The sequence below is a fragment of the Ostrea edulis genome, chromosome 8 (assembly GCF_947568905.1).
Source record: "Ostrea edulis chromosome 8, xbOstEdul1.1, whole genome shotgun sequence".
Lineage (NCBI taxonomy): Eukaryota > Metazoa > Mollusca > Bivalvia > Ostreida > Ostreidae > Ostrea > Ostrea edulis.
In genome coordinates this window covers 31,312,951-31,334,795 of record NC_079171.1, presented here as the reverse complement: position 1 = coordinate 31,334,795, position 21,845 = coordinate 31,312,951, and the positions used below count along the sequence as shown (strand labels likewise).

Here is a 21,845-nt window from a genome sequence, read left to right as displayed (position 1 = left end):
TCTGTTAATTTTTGTCTCTATACGAATGTGAATTATTTCTTAGAGACATTTCATACCCTAAACCTTATTTCTATCAATAGTGCCACGTGATCATATCAGTAACATATTCCTAACATTGAGATATTCAATATTTTTCTTTTTATATCTTTACAAATTGTGATGGTAACCATTTTTTAATGAATGCTCTACAGCTGTGAATAATTCGCGGATCAATCTTATTATATATAGTGTGTCTATTGTAATGGGTGCAAGATTTCCGTAATTCATTAATTATGAACAACTTTCATCTGGATTTATCCCTGTAGGGTGATGGATCTCTTTCCGAAGCGTTTTAAGGAGTTGTGCTACACCAGAGAAATTTGATGTAGATGAAAAGTGGAGGATATGTACAAAAATATTTTGAAGTTGAAAAATTTCAAATTTACTTTATTTTGTCAAAAAATACAGTTTTAGTAGAAGGTAATCTGTAAAAAATTTAAAACCCCTGCTGTACTCGAACCTGTGACCTACAGGTGAGCAGTCGGTATTCTAACCTACTGAGCTACTCGACTAGGTATCTAACTGGAAAAGGAAAAGTCAAATATTGCTGATATCGATTTTTTCATCCATGTTTTTAAGGGAAGTCAGCCATTATGACGATGTAGAGTACTACCTTAATTCAGATTTTGCTCCAAATTAGTATTCAAGCGTTAGATAGTAACAATGTAAGCGACAAACATTATGATAGTAGCCTGCTTTCTCTGTTTTCTTCACAGTTATGAATATCTAAATAGTCATTCATACATTGTATGGCACATGTAATTGTATAATATTCAAAGTAAAAGATTATCTAATTTTTGGAACTTGTATTCAATCCTTTAGTTTAATTGACAATAAAATATGTTCAAATCAACGAATGGGAATTTCGACAGAAATTAAATACAGTAATATGAACGGTCGAAAGGGGTTGCTTATTCCTCCTAGGCACCTTGTCCCACCTCTGGTATATCCAGGGGCCCGTGTTTGCCAATCTCTCTGTTTTGTATTGCTTATAGAAATTATAAGATTGATCACTATTCGTTATCTTCACCTTTCTAGGAAACAACAGGATATCTCTCACCTTAATCACTTTGGCTCATATTTAAAGACTTTTCCTATATACTCGCATGTAAAACTTCGATCCCTATTGTGGCGCCAACCTACTCCCGGGGGCCACAATTTTTACAAACTTCAATCTGCACTATGTCAGGAAGCTTTCACGTAAATGTAAACTTCTTTGGCCCAATGGTTCTTAAGAGGAAGACATTTAAAGGGTTTTCTCTATATATTAGTAAAATTTGGATCCTTTATTGTGGCCCCATCCAACCATCGGGGGCCATGATTTTGACAAATCAGAATCTGCACCATGTCAGGAAACTTTCATGTAAATTTCAGCCCTTCTGGCCCAGTGGTTCTTGTAAAGAAATTTTTTAAATGGTCCCACGCATTTTTTTGTGATTGCCTCCCCTTTGAAGTGGCATGGCTCTTTATTTGAACAAACGTGAAAGCCATTCACCCAAGGATGCTTTTTGCCAAGTTCACTTGAAATTAACCCAGTAGTTCGGGAGAAGAAATCGAAAATATAACAATATGCCCATTGGCCACATCGTTCACCTGAGTTACATTGGCCCATATCTAAACATTTTCCTTTTATATTTGTATGCAAAACTTAGATCCCTATTACGGCCCCAACCTACACCTAAGGGCAATGATATCTTCAAACTTGAATCTGCTCTATTTCAGGAAGCTTTCTTTGTAAATGTAAAATTATTTGGCCCAAAACTTGAATCTGCACTATGTCAGGAAGCTTATATGTAAATGTAAACTTTTCTAGCGTAGTCGTTCTTGAGAAGATTTTTGAAGATTTGCCCTATAAATTTGTATGTAAAACTTTGATCCCCTATTGTGGCCCTATCCTTACCCCGGGGCCATGATTTTAACAATCTTGAATCTGCACTATGCCAGGAAGCTTTCATGTAAATTTGTGTTTTCCTGGTATACTCAGTGGTTCTTGAGAAGATTTTCAAAAAATTTACCTTTATATTCGCATGTAAAATTTTGATCCCCTATTCTGACCCCAACTTACCCCTGGGATCATAGTTTTAACAAACTTGAATCTGTACTATGTCAGGAAGCTTTCAAGAAAATTTCAGCTCTTCTGGTCCTGTGGTTTTTGAGAAGATTTTTAAATGACCCAACTTAGTTTTGCATTTTTGTGATTATCTCCCCTTCACCCAAAATGCTCTGTGCCAAGTTTGCTTGAAATTGGCCCAGTGGTTCTGGAAAAGAATATTTTTAAGACATGTTATGTATTTTCACTATTTTGCCATCATCTCCTCTTAGGGATAGGCATGGCCTTTCATTTGAACAAACTTAAGTCCCCTTCCCTAAAGTATTTTTTTGTGCCAAGTTTGGTTGAAATTAGCCGTGGTTCTGAAGATGTTTTTTTAAAAAATCAATGTTTTTTGCTAGTTCATAATTATCTCCCCTGGGAGAAAGGTGTTGCCCTTCATTTAAACAAACTTGAATCTCCTTGCCTTGTGCCAAGTTTAGTGTCGAAAAATGTGTGAAAGTTTACAGACAGATAACAGGTGATCAGAAAAGCTCAGGTCAGCTAAAAGGTTTACAGACAAACAACAGACAATCAGAATTGCTCACTAGAGCTTTCTGCTTAGGTGAGCTATAAATGTTATTAACCACCAGTGTATGTTCCCATGTCTGTCAGTGTTCTATCACATTAAAAACTACCGGTCATATAGCTCAGTGGTAGAGCTTTAACTTTGTGACTGGGAGGTGGCAAATTATAGCCTCACTTTTGGCATGACAACCAAATACTTAATCTACCTGTACTAGGTTAACATGTGTATTGACCTTTGATCATCATGATATTGGGTCTTTTTATAAGCAGATCTGTAGCTCTCGGGGAAATTTTTGCGACAAATGGGGTGGATCTGAACCTCTCTGATCTGTCCCAATATTTTCCTAGAGAGCAACAGCTCGGCAACTAAGGTCTTTTGGACACAAACGTTCTTCAATGCAAGAGTCTTATTTCAGACAGACATTGACATGTTAAAGAACTCTCAATGTCCTGAGCGTTCAGCATAGGTCTAGACTAAATTTTATTGTACTTCACCTACAGTTGGTGGTGTCTCAATATCAATGAAAAATTCCCAATAGATGCACAACAAAGAGAAAAACAAACATAACTGACTTCACATTTATCAGGTTTTTCACAAGCATGTCTCCTGAGGTTCACTTCTTTCCATAGAATGTTACTGACACCACAACAATAAAGCTTAACGACGTGTATGCCGAACCATGTTCCTGAATGATTAGATGCCTTCCAACAGACATCAAATTTCCTGGCTGCAGGAATCTGAAATTTTAGCATAAGGAATAAAATTTAAAAATATATATATATCTAAATTAGGGCATTTTTAGACATTTAAATGGACTTACCTAAAGTAAACTCACAGAAATAAGTACTGTAAGTGCAGGAAAGGCATCTTCCAGGGTTCCATTGCCAAAGCTGTCACTGGCTATACCCTTAATAGTAACACATTTGTCACAGTCACAACCAATAAACAAGGTTGATAAGTGGATTCACTTGTCAACTGCCTTTCACTTCATTATCTGAATAAGGGTCATGATTTGAACAAATTTGAATCTGCACTATGTCGGAGTTATCATCCGGAAACCAAATTTTTCTGAAATTTTCATTCTATTTTCGGTCACTGTGACCTTTGACCATTTTTCTCCAAAATCAACAGGGGTCTTCCTTACCTGGTACCCAATAATATATCAAAGTTTCATATGATTAGATTGTAAACTTTTCGAGTTATCATCCGGAAACCAATTGATTGAATGATCGTTATTTAACCTCCCTCTCGACAATATTTCACTCATGGAGACGTCACCACTGCCATGCAGTGAAAGACTGCAAAATTTAGGCCTATGCTCAGCGCTTGCAGCCTTTGAACAGGGAGGGATCTTTATTGTGCCACACCACGGTTTTTGCGGTCTCGTCCGAAGGACCGCCCCATTTAGTCGCCTCTTAAAACAAGCAATGGGTTCTGAAGACCTACATGTATTCTAACCCGGAGCTATTGAAACAAGGGCTTTTTCCCTCAAACAAGGTATATGTTCTGAGCAACCCTGACCTATCCAAAATGACCTTGATACCTTGGTCAAAAAGACCAAGAACTATTGTCAATACCTGTTCAAAAACTTGAAATAAGGAATTCTTTCCTTATATTATAAGTTATATGTCTGAATATCCTTGACCTTTCCAAAATGACCTTGGTCCTACATCCCTGTCCCGAGGAATATTTGTGATCAATTATGATCATTTTCTAATGAAAGATTTAAGAGATGAAAAATTGTTGAAATAAGGAACTATTACATGTACATGTTCTGATTGACCTTGAGATTTCAAAAACCTTCATCTGCAAGTCCTTGTCTCCAGGAACATTTGTGATTAATTATGTCCAAGGTTTTGGAGGCGTGAGGACGGACACAACAGTAATGTTAAATCTAAAGCAAACTAGCACGGGGCCGCACCATGTCCTTTTTGGCTGGCGCCATGCCCTTTATAATTGCACAATGGCAATGCCCTTTTTTCTCCATAATTTAAAAAAAATTGTTAATATAAACAATTGTTCTTTATTTCACAAGGTTGATTGCAAAGTTTAAAATCAAGGCAGCAGGTATCAATTTTTTAAGAGGCTAAATGATTATTCTATTACGATCATAGCATGATACAATGAAAGTGTCCCGAAATTGTCTTGCCACGACGAAAAGTGCCCTTTTGAACATACGATATGTGCGCCCTCTTTAGATCCTAGATTTAACACCAAACTGTGTACATGTGCCATAGTGTGTAAATCTTGTCTTATTGTAATAAATACAAGGATTAGTCTAATACTAACTGTATATCATTCTCTAAAATTTCAATTAAATAACTTGAAATTTAAGATTTGCACATGTATGTGATATGTTATTGCAGTATGAAATCATTCATATGATATAACAGCACATGCAAGTGTAGAAATGTGCAACCTTCAATTCAGATATCTAATCAACTATCTACTTAATGAAAGGACAGAAAGGTGAAGATAACGAACAGTGATCCATCTCAACTCCTGTAAGAAATTCAAAATATATAGTTGGTCAAACACGAACCCCTGGACACACCAGAGGTGGGATCTGGTGCCTAGGAGAAGTAAGCATCCCCTGTTGACCGGTCACACCCGCCGTGAGCCCTATATCTTAATCAAATAAACGGAGTTATCCGTAGTCAAAATCATATCCCATTTATAATGTTCATCACTAGTGTGTGTATGTCTGTAAATGTCCTCCGATGAAACACCTCCCCACTATACGTCACATTCCTAAGATTCGTCGGCAGTTATCCTCGTGTCTCTGTTAGCTTCCCTTCTGACTAAAACCCTCCAACAGACACCACACAAGCTCTATCATCACTCCGACTGTCACTCATCACTGTAATACTGCATCATGTGTATCTGCAAGTTTCTTACAAGTGCATTTGTGTTGTCTGACTGTTCAAATGTCTCCCCACAGACATCATATTCATTAGATTTCAGTATGTGTCCTCTTGTGTTTCTGCAATGTTCCTGTCAAATTCCAAGCTTTCCAACAAGCTTGATGACCATAAACTTAGAATATACAACAATCATATTCATGAAATACTAATTTATAAGTCGATGAAATTCATTCAGAGGTAATATCTCAAATTCAATTCAAAATGACAGAGTACCGTATTGAGCAGGTTTTCCCCCAACTGGCCAGGGTGATAAATTTGGCCTATTTTAACGGTAAGATATCTTTCTGCCAAAATTTTACTCGCCAAATATGCACCCAATTGCAACTTCAGTATAAATTAGCAAGAGAGACAACTCTTCCTTGTCCAAAAAATTTGTCCTGCTAAAAAATATTTAGCATTATACTCCTTGAGCCAGCAAATCGAAAAATTTTAGACCCGTGGAAAAAACCCACTACACAGTATTCAAGCAACCTTACATGGCAAATGGACATACATATATTCCCATATACAGTGTTCGCCAAATGTTCGTCGGACATTCAGACAAGTTCGGTAAAAAATTGTGTGGTCCAGTACATTTAACTGCTATCAATTCGGATCAAATGCACAGAAACGGTTTTAGTTTCTACTTTTTCAGGTTTGATCAGGTAGAAGCTTGCTTCTACAATTAATCTTTTATCTAAAAAGCACCCGAATGATGTGGACTAAACATATGCTAAATCAGCTATGTTAAGTTAAAAATTTACAAGAAATGATAAATTGTACATATTTTCTATAAATTCAGTCTATCACTTAATTCACTCAAATAAAAATCCTATGGTGCGACTGTACAGCTTCTCAATGTCCTACTGCGGGATCTCAGACAAAAGTGTTCTACACTTGCTTCACGAAAAAACCAATTAAGACAAGTCATAATTGTCTGAATGTCAATGCTAATTCATATAAAAGATTTTCAATTTTGATTTTATATCAAATGAATTAAATGTAAACAAAATAATATCAGCCTTCAACATATATCATCGTCACTGTATGTAGGCTGAAATGTACTGACATCATAATTACAAGGATAAAAAGCTCATTTTCTGAGAAAACATCCGTTATCAAATTGAGACTTTGAAAACGTTTTTAGATTCTGATTTTTTCAAATATTGGAATAATTCACGTAAACTTTAATTTTTAATTTTCATCAGTATTTTATTCATGTATATATATCTATATAATTGACATATATATATATAAAATACATGTACATAAATGGGATTAGGCAGCAAGCACAATGCCTATATAAGCCCTTTTCATGTAAACTTTATGATCACTTTAGTTGCAAGTTAATTGTATCACCAAATGTAAACATCCGAATTTTCTCTAATCTTTACTAATCACAAATGTACTGTATATATATAGTTAGAAATGACAAAATATTTAAAATCAAATTACGGACTTTGTGAAAATATATTTCAGCACTATACTTGTGTATGTATATATATATATATAGTACAAATAAAACTATTTTATGACCGATATTCTGTACTGGCTTGGATTTCTCAAAAGCAACTTAAATTGAAACTTGGACTTAAGTCAGAGATTTTCCTAAAATTTTGACTGCTTGAATAAAAAAAAAATCAAACTTAAGTTTGAATTTTTTTTTGAGAAATCCAAGACAGACTTTGCACCACATTTTGCAAACTTGTGTACAGGTTTTTCACTCAAAATCATGAATGCCTTTCTCAAGACACTGTACAGATTTGTGGTTAAAAATTATCACATATACATATGATGTGGTCTGTGTGTTGTGAGCATACTTCAAAATGTCAATTCAATTAAGTTAAATTTTGAATGTAAAAATATGCGTCTTTTTTGATAGGAAGTACATTGTACAAATTTTAAAATCATGGCTATCTAACCGATCATGAGAAAATTACTGTTGAGAAGCATTATCGATTCGTTACCTCACACTAACCCTCAACGTCAGCCACCATTCAAAACAAATTGGGATTGAGACGGAACATGATTTGTTTGCAGTCTGTTGCATGGAGCCAACCAGACAAAGGCTTTTATAATCAGTCGAAAACGAAACATATCATGCAAGGCATGGCATTTGCAACATGATGTAAAATTTGAGACTGTCAATTGATTTTCGGAAATGGAATTTATTTTTTTCAAAGAAACAATTAGACAAAGTTTTAGAATATGAGTCACATAAAAACGATGAATTGCCCAAATATATATATGTCGATTGTGTTTCAACAAAGTGAACAAGTTATTCAAAATTGAAATAGATTGATAAATAGCTACATGTACATTTAACATGTTTCAGGGACGAAAATGTGAACTATTCATTACGTTACATATAAAAGCAACATGCAATGTTCATGACGTTGAGAAGACATGGAAGATCATTGTTTACTTTCTGTTTTTGCTCTTACCAAACTTACATATTAAACAAGGAATTTCATTGGATGATATCTTTAGCTTATTGCATTATCCTCTGCCCATGTTTTGAATGGTGACTGATGTTTTGGGGTTGGTGCGAGGTAATGAATCTTGTGAAGATGTTGAGAAGAGGAAAACTGGAACCAATTGATTAAATTTTCATGTGGAATCTAATTCCTCTTGTAATGTAGTAAGTCCATAAACTCTTAGTTTATCTTTAAAAATATATATGTATATTAAAAATAAATTATTCTAAAAAACAAATTTCACAATCCTCTTTGGTCCGGTAAAACAATGACCGGTCTGATAAATCAGTGTTGTTCTGAATATCCTGCAAAATTCTGAGAACTTTCACGAACATCACATGAAAGGTGAAGATAACAAACAGCGATCAATTTCACAACTCCTATAAGCAATACAAAATAGAGAGATGGGCAGACATGGACCCCTGGACACATCCGAGGCAGAATCAGGTGCCAAGGAAGAGTAAGCATCCCTTGTCGATCGGTCACACCCGCCGTGTACCCTGTATTTTGATATCTATATCTTATAAGGGTTACATGTATGTGTCCTTGTGTTCCTGAAATGCTCCGCTACGAATGAACTCTTTCCAACACGTGTCACATTCACATCTGTACGGTTTATCACCAGCATGTGTCTTCCTGTGTCTCTGTAACGATCCCGCCTGATTGAACGCTTTCTCACATATATCACATTTATAAGGTTCCTCACCCGTGTGTATCCTCACATGTGTGCGCAAGTGTCCTCTAAGATTAAATTTCTTCCCACAGACATCGCATACATAAGGTTTATCACCAGTATGTATCCTCATGTGTCTCTGTAAGTGTCCCGATTGATTGAATGCCTTCCCACAGACTTCGCATCTATAAGGTTTTTCACCAGCGTGTGTTCTCATGTGTCTCTGCAATGTTCCTGTCTGATTGAATGCCTTCCCACAGACATCACATTTGTAAGGTTTATCCCCAGTATGCATCCTCATGTGAATCTTTAAGGTTTTCTTTTCATGAAATGACTTCCCACAAACACCACAATGATAAGGTTTATCGTAAGTATGTGTCGACATGTGTATATGTAAGTCTTCTGTCTGACTGAATATTTTCCCACACATACTACATATATCTGGTTTCTCGCCGGCATGCGTCCTCATGTGTCTCTGTAACGATCCTGTCTGACTGAATGCCTTCTCACAGATATCGCATTTATAAGGTTTATCACCAGTATGTATCCTCATGTGCCTCCGTAAGCTCCCTGTATGATTGAACACCTTCCCACAGACATCACACTGATAAGGTTTATCACCAGTGTGTGTCCTCGTGTGTGTCTGTAAGTTTCCCTTTTGATTAAACAGTTTTCCACAGATATTACACTCAAAAGGTTTTTCACCAGTATGTGTTCTCAAGTGTTTCTTGAAGTCCCCTACATAATTGAATGTCTTCCCACAGACATCACATTTAAAACGTGGTTCTTCGCCTGCAGGTGTGTTTATATCTTTCTGTAAATCGTTTTTCTGATCTTTAGTTTTAATTGTTTCACAGATAGCTTCCACAGATTCACCATAGCTGTTACCTTTTCCCTCTGCACTAATTAGTAAATCTGTAGAAGACATATTGAACCCCATTACAGCTTGGTCTTTTATGCCTTGAAAAATTAATGCACTCCTCTGAATTAGGAGACCTTTGTCCACTGGTTGGATAGAGGAAACATCAGCAATCTGACAAAGGTCATTTTCATTGAGATGTTTTGTTCCATTTAAAGGGAATCCTGTGTGGTTGCCCGGATTTTGTTTCGCCATATTTGGATCTCCCACAGTACTCTCATCTGGATTTTTTTCAGTCATATTTGGATCTCCCACAGTACTCTCATCTGGATTTTTTCCAGTCATATTAGGATCTCCTACAGTACTCTCATCTGGATTTTTTCCAGTCATATTTGGATCTCCTACAGTACTGTTAGTAAGCATTTCTCTGCTGTCTCTGGTATTGATAACTAATTATGAATGCGATTCTTCTCTTTCAGTGGGTGGATCGGATTTCTGCAACATAAGAGCACACTATATATACATACTCCAAATGAAGTTTTCATTCAGTAGATTTTTACTCTTATTGTGTCTGGTGTGTACTTATATTCTGTCGTTGAATAACTCATGACATTTCATTGTATTTTCAATGTTATTGTTGTTTGATCAGTGACAAATCAATAGAAATGAGAATTGTAATAGAAAAATACAGTACATATGGGTTTAATTTTGATGGTGGAAATATTTAGTGTATTTTTCTAAATACAGGCCCATGGGCCACATCACTCACCCGAGTCATCTTCGCCTATATCTAAAGAATTTCCTTGTATATTCACATGAAAAACTTTGGTCTCTATTGTGGCCCGAACCTACCCCGGGGACCAAGATTTTTACAAACTTGAACCTGCACTATATCAGGAAGCTTTCATGTAAATTTCAGTTCTTCTGGCCCAGTGGTTCTTGAGAAGAAGGTTTTTAAAGACTTTTCCCTATATATTCATATGTAAATTAAAAAAAAAAAATTCAGCTTTTTGGGCGCAGTGGTTCTTAAGAAGAAGATTCTTAAATGACCCCATCCTATTTTTGCATTTTGTGATTATCTCCCCTTCGAAGGGGACATACATGACAAACATGATAAAACCGCCCCCGATTTTAACCAGTGGTTTTAACCGTCCCAGTCAATACTCCCCAAGTGATCAATACTGGTCAATTGTGATTTAAACTGTCCACTTTCCTATTTTTGTATATGTCTTGCAAAGATAAAGATAAATTCAGTCTTTTCATTATATGGATCAATTGTTGATCATTCTATGCAAAAGACATCGGACCGTTGGACCTGACCGATGTGCAGTGCATCAGGTCTGATGCGTCGTGTTTTTTTTTACACCGGACCGGTATGTCCGATGTCTCAGTGTCCGGTTTTGAGCTTTACTATTTTGACGCGGCATCATTTAAATGTTTGTTATAAGTAACAAATATCACAAAAATCTAAATACGTAAATGAATATGAATAAAACCGCATGGACCATCTAAAATATTATGCGGGAGGGATCCCTGGTATAGTATTACTAGTATGATAAATAAGATTTCCTTGGTTTTGCATTTTCACGTGTTTCACTTTTTTACACTAGGTATTTCGGTCTGACAAAATTTGGTTCAGTCTGGTGTGTTCATTGATTACACAGACCGAATTTCCTGTGTGGTCAAAAAATCTTTCGCAGAGACTGGTTGATATTTTTCATTAGATAATCAAATGTAATTTCATAAGTTTAATATATTTGGTTTGCTGAAACTGACCGAAATATCTTCAGTACCTACCAGACGGTCACAGTTCTATAGCATAGCTTGACGATTGGAGACAGACCTGTTAATACATGTACCTGGGCAGATTAAGAATAAAAGATAGCTGGACATTACCTGAGCACAGGAAGCAGAGTTGACAGGTGTTAATAAGCATAGGCAGAGATGACCAGTGTGCCTGTCATTGTTATGAAAACATCACCAACCCACCCCCTCAAATGTTTATTCAACAGTTAAAATCAAGATTGATGAAACAATACTTGTAGGTAGTTCTTGTTAAACTAAGGAATTTGAACAGAAACTTTTACATCTTCCCCAATTCAACAGTCATTTGTAAATTATTTATTTAATATTATGACTAATATAAGTATATTATAAACTGATAGTGCATGTTATGAATTACAGTATTTACCATAATATAATGGTTACTTAAACATCTAAAATAAATAACACAGACTATAATGACAAAATAATTTTCAATTGACTAGTATTGACTGGTTTTAACCAGTATTGACCACCAGTCCAGTCAATACTCATATATAGACCACTTTTTTGCCAACCACGGAAGAAGTCGAAAAATTTTTACAGACAGATGGACAGACAATGAGTGATCAGAAAAGCTCACTTGAAAAAAAGAAGAAAGAAAAAAAAAAGCCTACCAACCCTATTTCTTGAAAATATGTAATTAGAAACACCCATAATACATTTCTTATTTTGGTCTTACATTATATATTTATATACATATAGAGAGAGCATACAACTGCAATCTAAGTATAGAGAGTATAGGAGGTACCCCAAATACCATCATTTACACGTAACTACATGTCACTATGATACTTGACCAGATTCTGTACTAAAGCATTAAAGCTTACGGACCCTTTGTTGACAGACCCAGCGACTCTAATGAAATATATGTATTGAAATAAAGGGTTGCGATACATTTTTAATATATTTCTCTTGATTCTATAAATCAAATTGACAAAATTCAGAATTCCATGAATGTGAAAAAATGTCCTTCACTTAAAGGCAGTGATTGGGAAGGCCATGCGCCCTGCGCCATAGTCCCATTCAGGTGAAAATTGGTGCATTAAATTATCTAATCCATGCGCCAAAGTGCGCATTTATTATCAATTGTAACTTACGTTTTTTTTCCCTAGAAGTGAATTGGGTATGACTTACTTATTTTTTGTACTTTCATTTTTAATTCCTATGTATTACACCGAATCTCATTGGTTGAAGCAATACAAATAAAAATAGATAACCAATAAACTATTTCCTCTTACATCACATCTCATCACGTCTTCTCGTGCTTATACTTTAGCCTTTAAGTATCGGAAGTCCAAGGACAGATACAGAAACGAAAGAAAGTAAAAAAAAAAAACCCCAAAAATAATAATGAAAAAACGACGAGAGACTGTCTTCAAATACCAATGCTGATAAAAACGATATGATACCGTTGAGAAGGGAACATTGAAACAAAGTAGAAACATTTTCAAGAGCGGTGGAAAAGATCGTTTGTGGTCATGGTTCAGAGTTTCAAATAAAACAATGTTCCACTGCACATTTGCTGTTTATTGAAAATGGCCATACAAAATATGTTGATGGCCCATTAAATCTGAAAATGGCCCATTGAAAACTTGAACCGTGGGGCCATAGTCCCGGACATGGGCCAATTTGGCCTTCCCAATCACTGCTTAAAGGTGGTAGCTAGAGGACAGATTTTTCTTTCTATTTTTGTTCTGAAAAATTGTGGTTAAAAAATATACATCAAAATGGATTTCAACTTTTCTGACCCAGTGGCTCTTGGGGAGAAGATTTTTAAATGACCCCATCCGATTTTTACCTTTTTGTGATTTTCTCCCCTTTGAAGGGGAATGGTCCTTCATTTGAACAATCTTGAATCCCCTAAAAATTGTGAAAAGTTTACAGATGAAAGGACAGACAGACAAAAGGTGAGTTAAAACCTTCAAGTCAAAATTTCAATCAAATTTTGACTGCAAACAATTTTAAAAAGTTTGATTTTTGGGGGGGGGGGGGAGGGCTAAATCCAAACTAGAAATGCTCACTTGAGCTGAGCAAAAATAACAAGAGGTACTGTGAGCAATGCTAAGAATATCCCCCACTTACACCAATCTCCCAAAGGGTGTTGTTAATAGGTATAAATTACCTCTTTCCTTAGTGTAAAAATATGGTATGCCTTTGTAGAAGAAAGTGGAAGATATAGTCTGAACACAAATGCATGGCATAAACCTATAATTTTGACCTTGAAATCAAAGGTGAAGGTCATAAAGAGGTCATGAATGTACATGACACATAGTCTCATGGTGATACAACCATGTCTTATGGTATGACTATGTCAAAACCCCATAATCAATTTTGACCTTGAGGTCAAAGTTCAAGGTCATATAGAGGTCATGAAGGTACTCGACACATCGTCTCATGGTGATACACTCATGTGTCAAATACGGTTTGCCAATGTCAAAGAACAAAGAAGTCATGGCCCTGACACGAACCCATTGTAAAAACCTTTAATTTTGACATTGAGGTCAAGGTCATATAGGTACATGACACATCGTCTCATGGTGATACACTTGTGTGTCAAATATGGTATGCCTATGTCAAAGAACAAAGAAGTTATGGCCTGGACACGAATCCATTGTAAAAAACTAATTTTGACTTGAGGTCAAGGTCATAAAGGTACTCGACACATCGTTTCATGGTGATCCACCTGTGTGCCAAATATGGTATGCCTAAGTCAAAGAACAAAGAAGTTATGACCTGGACACAAATCTGCACAGACAGACAGAGTGATTCCTATATACCCCCAGAACTTTGTTCGGGGGGGGGGGGGGGGGGGGGGGGGTGTTGTATAAAAAATTGCTAAAGCCCCTTTCACACATTCATTCAGGAGCCGATTGATGCCAGATGTGACATCGTAATGCCAGTGTCAACGTGGTTATATTTTTATCACGCTGCAGACACGGAAAACACCAATTTCTCTACGGATAAGCACAGTAGCTACCCGTATGTCACTGGAAAACACTGTAGACCTCCGTGTTCTTCAGCAGAATAGTTTCATACACGGATAACCCCGAGCTTACTTCAGTGGCTAAATGGACTTCTCAGTTGATACACGGAGCTCTCGGTTGATACATGAAGATACACGGTACCCACAAGGATCAATACGGAGGATTTTCTTCCGGGACAATCCGGGGAAAAAATTACATTTATTTTTTCCCCCAGTTTTGTGTGACCTAGCTGGATGGTCCTGAGTGACGCTGGATGCATATACGATTTGGAAACAATGATGACGTCTAATCCTTTAATGTGTGAAAGGGGCTTAAATTAGAGTAAAAAACAGTTCTGATACTCACAATTAGGGATGCCATGATGTAATCAGGACTCAATAAAACGGGCAACTGAAAATCCCGAAAATCTGGTGTCACTGAATACAGGTAATTAAAACTCCTGAAATTAGAAAATTTGATAAATTGTAACCAGGATACTCTCTGAAATTCAGAAATTGAAAATTAAGCTGTTAAGCCCAGGGATCGACACTATTGGTTGTCCGATTGCCTTCAGGAGGCAAGTGAAAACCCAGTTTGAACAAGTGAAACTCAATACACACTTGCCCGATGGGACAAGTGATTATTAAGGTAGCTCACTACACTAAAGCTTATACTCCTTATGACACTACATCACAAGATGGTGATTTAAATGTTTCGTAAATTATTTGTATTGATCGATTGGCTTGTCTAACATTGTAGCTCAGTGGTTAAAGCATTGGGCTGGTGGACCACAGACCTCGAGTTCAAATTCGCCAGCGTCTTTTGTTAATATGTGTTGAATTTTTTTTTGTTGAAAATCAGGATTTTATCCAAATTTGCATATTTTCTGCCTTTTTGGCCTATATACTCAATATCATCATATCTTTTATGATTAAATCAATTCGTACTGATTTGAGAAACTATTTCAGGGTGTAGTGTGCCACCTTAAGTAGGAAATGTGATTATAATAATAATTGTGTTAAGCTTGATGAATATCAAATACTAGAAAGTAAAGTCCAACTCCGTATTACTGAATCGTCAGTTTAGATACTACTACTACTAACAAAGATTGTACTGGTACGGTTGATAAATTGTAACAAGGATACTCTCTGAAATTCAGAAATTAAAAAGTAAGCTGTTAAGCCCAGGGATCGACACTATTGGTTGTCCGATTGCCTTCAGGAGGCAAGTGAAAACCCAGTTTGAACAAGTGAAACTCAATACACACTTGCCCGATGGGACAAGTGATTATTTAAGGTAGTTTTATGTCACTTATCCTATCTGTAAGTTTTTCCGAATAACATAAATTATCCGACGTGCAACTTATCTTAGTCATATTTGTAAGAAAATGGTGGCTTCACAACTGTCTCTCAAAGTATTTTAGTGCTCAAGGTAAACACTCAGAAAGAAGACGATAAAAGAAAAGACAATGTTGAATTAATAATAATAAATCTGACTTATATGGGAAACGTGCATGCGTGAGATTAAGGTGGTGTGACAATCCTAATTTTAAGGTTTAATCGACATCGACAGCAGAATGTGTGAGATTAAGGCTGCGTGACAATCCTAATTTTAAGGTTTAATCGACATCGACAGCAGAATGTGTGAGATTAAGGCAGCGTGACAATCCTAATTTTAAGGTTTAATCGACATCGACAGCAAAATGTGTGAGATTAAGGCTGCGTGACAATCCTAATTTTAAGGTTTAATCGACATCGACAGCAGAATGTGTGAGATTAAGGCTGCGTGACAATCCTAATTTTGAGGTTTAATCGACATCGACAGCAGAATGTGTGAGATTAAGGCTGCGTGACAATCCTAATTTTGAGGTTTAATCGACATTGACAGCAGAATGTGTGAGATTAAGGCTGCGTGACAATCCTAATTTTGAGGTTTAATCGACATTGACAGCAGAATGTGTGAGATTAAGGCTGCGTGACAATCCTAATTTTGAGGTTTAATCGACATTGACAGCAGAATGTGTGAGATTAAGGCTGCGTGACAATCTTAATTTTAAGGTTTAATCGACATCGACAGCAGAATGTGTGAGATTAAGGCTGCGTGACAATCTTAATTTTAAGGTTTAATCGACATCGACAGCAGAATGTGTGAGATTAAGGCTGCGTGACAATCCTAATTTTGAGGTTTAATCGACATCGACAGCAGAATGTGTGAGATTAAGGCTGCGTGACAATCCTAATTTTAAGGTTTAATCGACATCGACAGCAGAATGTGTGAGATTAAGGCTGCGTGACAATCTTAATTTTAAGGTTTAATCGACATCGACAGCAGAATGTGTGAGATTAAGGCTGCGTGACAATCCTAATTTTAAGGTTTAATCGACATCGACAGCAGAATGTGTGAGATTAAGGCTGCGTGACAATCCTAATTTTAAGGTTTAATCGACATCGACAGCAGAATGTGTGAGATTAAGGCTGCGTGACAATCCTAATTTTAAGGTTTAATCGACATCGACAGCAGAATGTGTGAGATTAAGGCTGCGTGACAATCCTAATTTTAAGGTTTAATCGACATCGACAGCAGAATGTGTGAGATTAAGGCTGCGTGACAATCCTAATTTTAAGGTTTAATCGACATCGACAGCAGAATGTGTGAGATTAAGGCTGCGTGACAATCCTAATTTTAAGGTTTAATCGACATCGACAGCAGAATGTGTGAGATTAAGGCAGCGTGACAATCCTAATTTTAAGGTTTAATCGACATCGACAGCAGAATGTGTGAGATTAAGGCTGCGTGACAATCCTAATTTTAAGGTTTAATCGACATCGACAGCAGAATGTGTGAGATTAAGGCTGCGTGACAATCTTAATTTTCAGGTTTAATCGACATCGACAGCAGAATGTGTGAGATTAAGGCTGCGTGACAATCTTAATTTTGAGGTTTAATCGACATCGACAGCAGAATGTGTGAGATTAAGGCAGCGTGACAATCTTAATTTTGAGGTTTAATCGACATTGACAGCAGAATGTGTGAGATTAAGGCTGCGTGACAATCTTAATTTTGAGGTTTAATCGACATTGACAGCAGAATGTGTGAGATTAAGGCTGCGTGACAATCTTAATTTTGAGGTTTAATCGACATTGACAGCAGAATGTGTGAGATTAAGGCTGCGTGACAATCTTAATTTTGAGGTTTAATCGACATCGACAGCAGAATGTGTGAGATTAAGGCAGCGTGACAATCTTAATTTTGAGGTTTAATCGACATTGACAGCAGAATGTGTGAGATTAAGGCTGCGTGACAATCTTAATTTTGAGGTTTAATCGACATTGACAGCAGAATGTGTGAGATTAAGGCTGCGTGACAATCCTAATTTTGAGGTTTAATCGACATCGACAGCAGAATGTGTGAGATTAAGGCTGCGTGACAATCTTAATTTTGAGGTTTAATCGACATTGACAGCAGAATGTGTGAGATTAAGGCTGCGTGACAATCTTAATTTTGAGGTTTAATCGACATCGACAGCAGAATGTGTGAGATTAAGGCAGCGTGACAATCTTAATTTTGAGGTTTAATCGACATTGACAGCAGAATGTGTGAGATTAAGGCTGCGTGACAATCCTAATTTTGAGGTTTAATCGACATCGACAGCAGAATGTGTGAGATTAAGGCTGCGTGACAATCTTAATTTTGAGGTTTAATCGACATCGACAGCAGAATGTGTGAGATTAAGGCAGCGTGACAATCTTAATTTTGAGGTTTAATCGACATTGACAGCAGAATGTGTGAGATTAAGGCAGTGTGACAATCCTAATTTTGAGGTTTAATCGACATCGACAGCAGAATGTGTGAGATTAAGGCTGCGTGACAATCTTAATTTTAAGGTTTAATCGACATCGACAGAAGAATGTGTGAGATTAAGGCTGCGTGACAATCTTAATTTTGAGGTTTAATCGACATTGACAGCAGAATGTGTGAGATTAAGGCGGCGTGACAATCTTAATTTTGAGGTTTAATCGACATTGACAGCAGAATGTGTGAGATTAAGACGGCGTGACAATCTTAATTTTGAGGTTTAATCGACATCGACAGCAAAATGTGTGAGATTAAGGCAGCATGACAATCCTAATTTTAAGGTTTAATCGACATCGACAGCAGAATGTGTGAGATTAAGGCAGCATGACAATCCTAATTTTAAGGTTTAATCGACATCGACAGCAGAATGTGTGAGATTAAGGCAGCGTGACAATCCTAATTTTGAGGTTTAATCGACATCGACAGCAGAATGTGTGAGATTAAGACGGCGTGACAATCTTAATTTTGAGGTTTAATCGACATCAGAATGTGTGAGATTAAGACGGCATGACAATCTTAATTTTGAGGTTTAATCGACATTGACAGCAGAATGTGTGAGATTAAGACGGCATGACAATCTTAATTTTGAGGTTTAATCGACACCGACAGCAGAATGTGTGAGATTAAGGTGGCGTGACAATCTTAATTTTGAGGTTTATTAATCAACACCGACAGCAGGATGATTTGTACCATGTGTCAGAAATTCCTGCAGTGCTACACCCGCTATCACCGGTACTTTGTATTTCTTACTGGTAATATATTATATAATTTACAGAATTCCTAGTATCCATGTAGATTTTACTGAGTTATTGAATATAAACTAATTTGTTACACTTGAACCTTTTTTGAATTGAAATAAATTGAGCATTTGAATCAAATACATGTATCAAAACTTTGTCTCGTGTTAGCTCCCTTGTTCGTTCTTTTGTGGTGGAAAGATCTATCTTCCTACAATGGCCACTGTAAGTTTTTTCATTTATAACTGCATGTCAATGACATTTTTCATCAATTTCATTCACCTACAATACTTCAACTTGTATGGCATAATTCACAGGTATAAATAAAAACTTATTCCTGTTCATTGATTGACTGAGAGACCTAATTAATATTATCGGTTGATAGGTGTACTATAGTCTAAACATTTTCGGACAACTAAGTTTTTCATTTGCACAAGTGAAAGATCGAGTTTACTTGCCCAAAGGGCAATTGAGATAAAAAGTTAATGTCTATCCCCGGAGCCAATATCACAGGTGGGATGATCCATTTTAAAAGTGCATCTGCACCGATGCATTGTGATAATCATCTTAGCGATATACGCATCGATACAATTTTATCAAATAACAATACCTGACATAGCGTTTTCCAAATATACCTGAATGTCACAAATCTAACACTATGACATAAAGATATAAACTTTTTGCTGCAGCAGACCAGCAGGAAAATTCCAATTACCTGGCCCTCAAGGTCGGACTTTAATCCCTGGCTTTATGAAGATTTCTCCTAACTATATCACCATAGAAAACTTTGATCCACTATTGTGGTCCCATCCTACACCCAGGGGCCATGAATTGAACAAACTCGAATCTACAGTACACTATGTCAGGAAACATTCACATAAGTGACATAACTCCCTTGTTTTTACAGAAATTACAGTTATGCAATAATAAACACATGTATTTTGTATTTTTTCAAATCATTACGCTCTCTCGTTCGCGTGCTTTAAGCTACTTCATAGTCTGTTTATAGTCAACATGAACGGATTGTGTCGCGTGCTGAAATTGGTTGGTTCATAGAGGAAAATACGATATGTAATATAAATATTTGATAATATTCACCGTTTCCACTTTGACATTAAATGAGTTTTAACGAAAATATTTGGCGTAGCATTAAGACAAATTGCATATAAGTTTTTGTACTTTAGAAACATGAATTGAATATCTTTTATTGACATTAGATCTAATATACGACGAGGACTTTCTTCGAGTAGGCATGTGTGTTATACACTTATAGCTTTAATTTTCATAACATACCATTTATTTTTGCAACAATAAATTTCGCACAATGAGATTTTATAAGTCTCCAGTGTATACCGCATTTTTCAAAATCGGAGGATTCATTAATTTCATTTAAATTGCTCATCGTTAAAGGAGAGTATGCGCTGATCAATCGTCCCGACCACTGTTGCTGTAGATAAACATCCAAAAATTGTTATAAAATTAACATACTTTGGACGTCGGTAAATAATATATAACATTTATTAATTTCAATTAAATTGCTCACAGTTAAAGGAGAGTATGCACTGTTGCTGTACTCAATTGGAGCGAAACCACTTAGGACGAACAGGTAATCGGGACGAAACCAACCGCATTCACCTCTAATGTGATGGCTCCGAGTCTTGAATGCTTCAAGGCACATCTCCGTCAATAAGTCAGGAGTTTCTTTTGTTTTTAAATTCACCTGTAGACCTTCACCAATATGTTGGTTTTAACATGTGCACACCCAACAGTGTAGGGCTGCAACGAGTACCCGAAATAACCGAAAACCGTGGGTTGTTTTTTGAAATAGAATCATTATGTCGCCAAAATCCTCAAAAGTGGCTGTATTTTGATCAATTGTTAAATGATGGCATTGTCGACAAAACTGTAAATAATGACAGTACATGTAAGATGCATTGAAAATACGCCACAGGAGCAACATCGTCAATGACAAAACATTGAAAGCATGAATGGAAACGAGTAGAAGTGACAATGCTGTTTCTAGTACCATGGATGTCGAGTCTAAGCCTCAGTCCACGTCCCCGAGTAATTATTGTGACAAAATACAATAAAGGTTTTTGATTTTAACTGTATATTAGATTCTTAAAATAGTTATATAGACACCCGAACCGAAATAAAAAATTTAGAACCGACCCAACCCGAAAACAGTGGCATAATAGTAATCATTTTGATGGTGGCCGCTTACTGGTAGAAGTAGAAATTACATAATTTTATTTGGCGGTGTCATTGAACCTAAGAAATTTAATTTAAACTAGGTTAATGCAGCCGTTTCAAATAGCTTTATAAAGCTGTATAGCTTAATAAAACTATAGACTGTAAGCAATGGAACTGATCACTGCTGCATGCTGATCAATAGCCTACATTATGATTATACAGCAAACCATTGTTATTGTTTTGATTATATTCTATTCGTTTTAACACAGTAACAACACCAGATATAATTGATCAAACTGAAAAACAATTAAATTCGTGTTACAAAACTCTGCATTGTTTTCAAAGTTACCTGTATTATACGATTTAGGACTACACTACGTTGGCCTACTCACTGTCACTGCCCTCTCCCGAGGACGCGATGGACACAGTAAACTTCAGCATGTCGATCCCGATCAAATTTATTACAGCTAACAATGTATCGAAATATCTGATAAAAAGACAATACACTAAAATAATCGCTACAAATTGAAATAATTTGTGGATTGACATTTTATGAATTTGCAATATGTAGAATATATCATATGGTCTAGAACTATAATTGATAGAAACAGCTATTGGTATACAGCACTGCATGCAATTTAAAACTGTTACTCGATCGCTGTTCAAGGAACAGATCAAAGAGACACGAACAGATCCACCGGCCT

General features: G+C 36.4%; 1 protein-coding gene across 4 annotated transcripts; it reads right to left on the bottom strand.

The window, feature by feature from the left end:
- Positions 1–5,715: 5,715 nt before the first annotated feature.
- On the bottom strand, positions 5,716–21,575 carry LOC125662752 (zinc finger protein 501-like). 4 transcript variants are annotated; one of them, XM_056147349.1, is made up of 5 exons: positions 21,491–21,570; positions 14,723–14,816; positions 13,192–13,253; positions 9,935–10,064; positions 5,716–9,845 (listed from the first exon to the last, which is right to left on the bottom strand). In XM_056147349.1, the coding sequence occupies exons 4-5, from the start codon at positions 9,938–9,940 to the stop codon at positions 8,568–8,570; spliced, it is 1,284 nt and encodes a 427-aa protein (XP_056003324.1). In that variant the 5' UTR covers positions 9,941–10,064; positions 13,192–13,253; positions 14,723–14,816; positions 21,491–21,570; the 3' UTR covers positions 5,716–8,567. The 4 variants fall into 4 exon arrangements, with proteins under 4 accessions (XP_056003324.1, XP_056003325.1, XP_048751049.2 ...); XM_056147350.1 differs by lacking the exon at positions 13,192–13,253 and having other exon boundaries at positions 21,491–21,575; XM_048895092.2 differs by having other exon boundaries at positions 5,716–10,064.
- Positions 21,576–21,845: the final 270 nt, after the last annotated feature.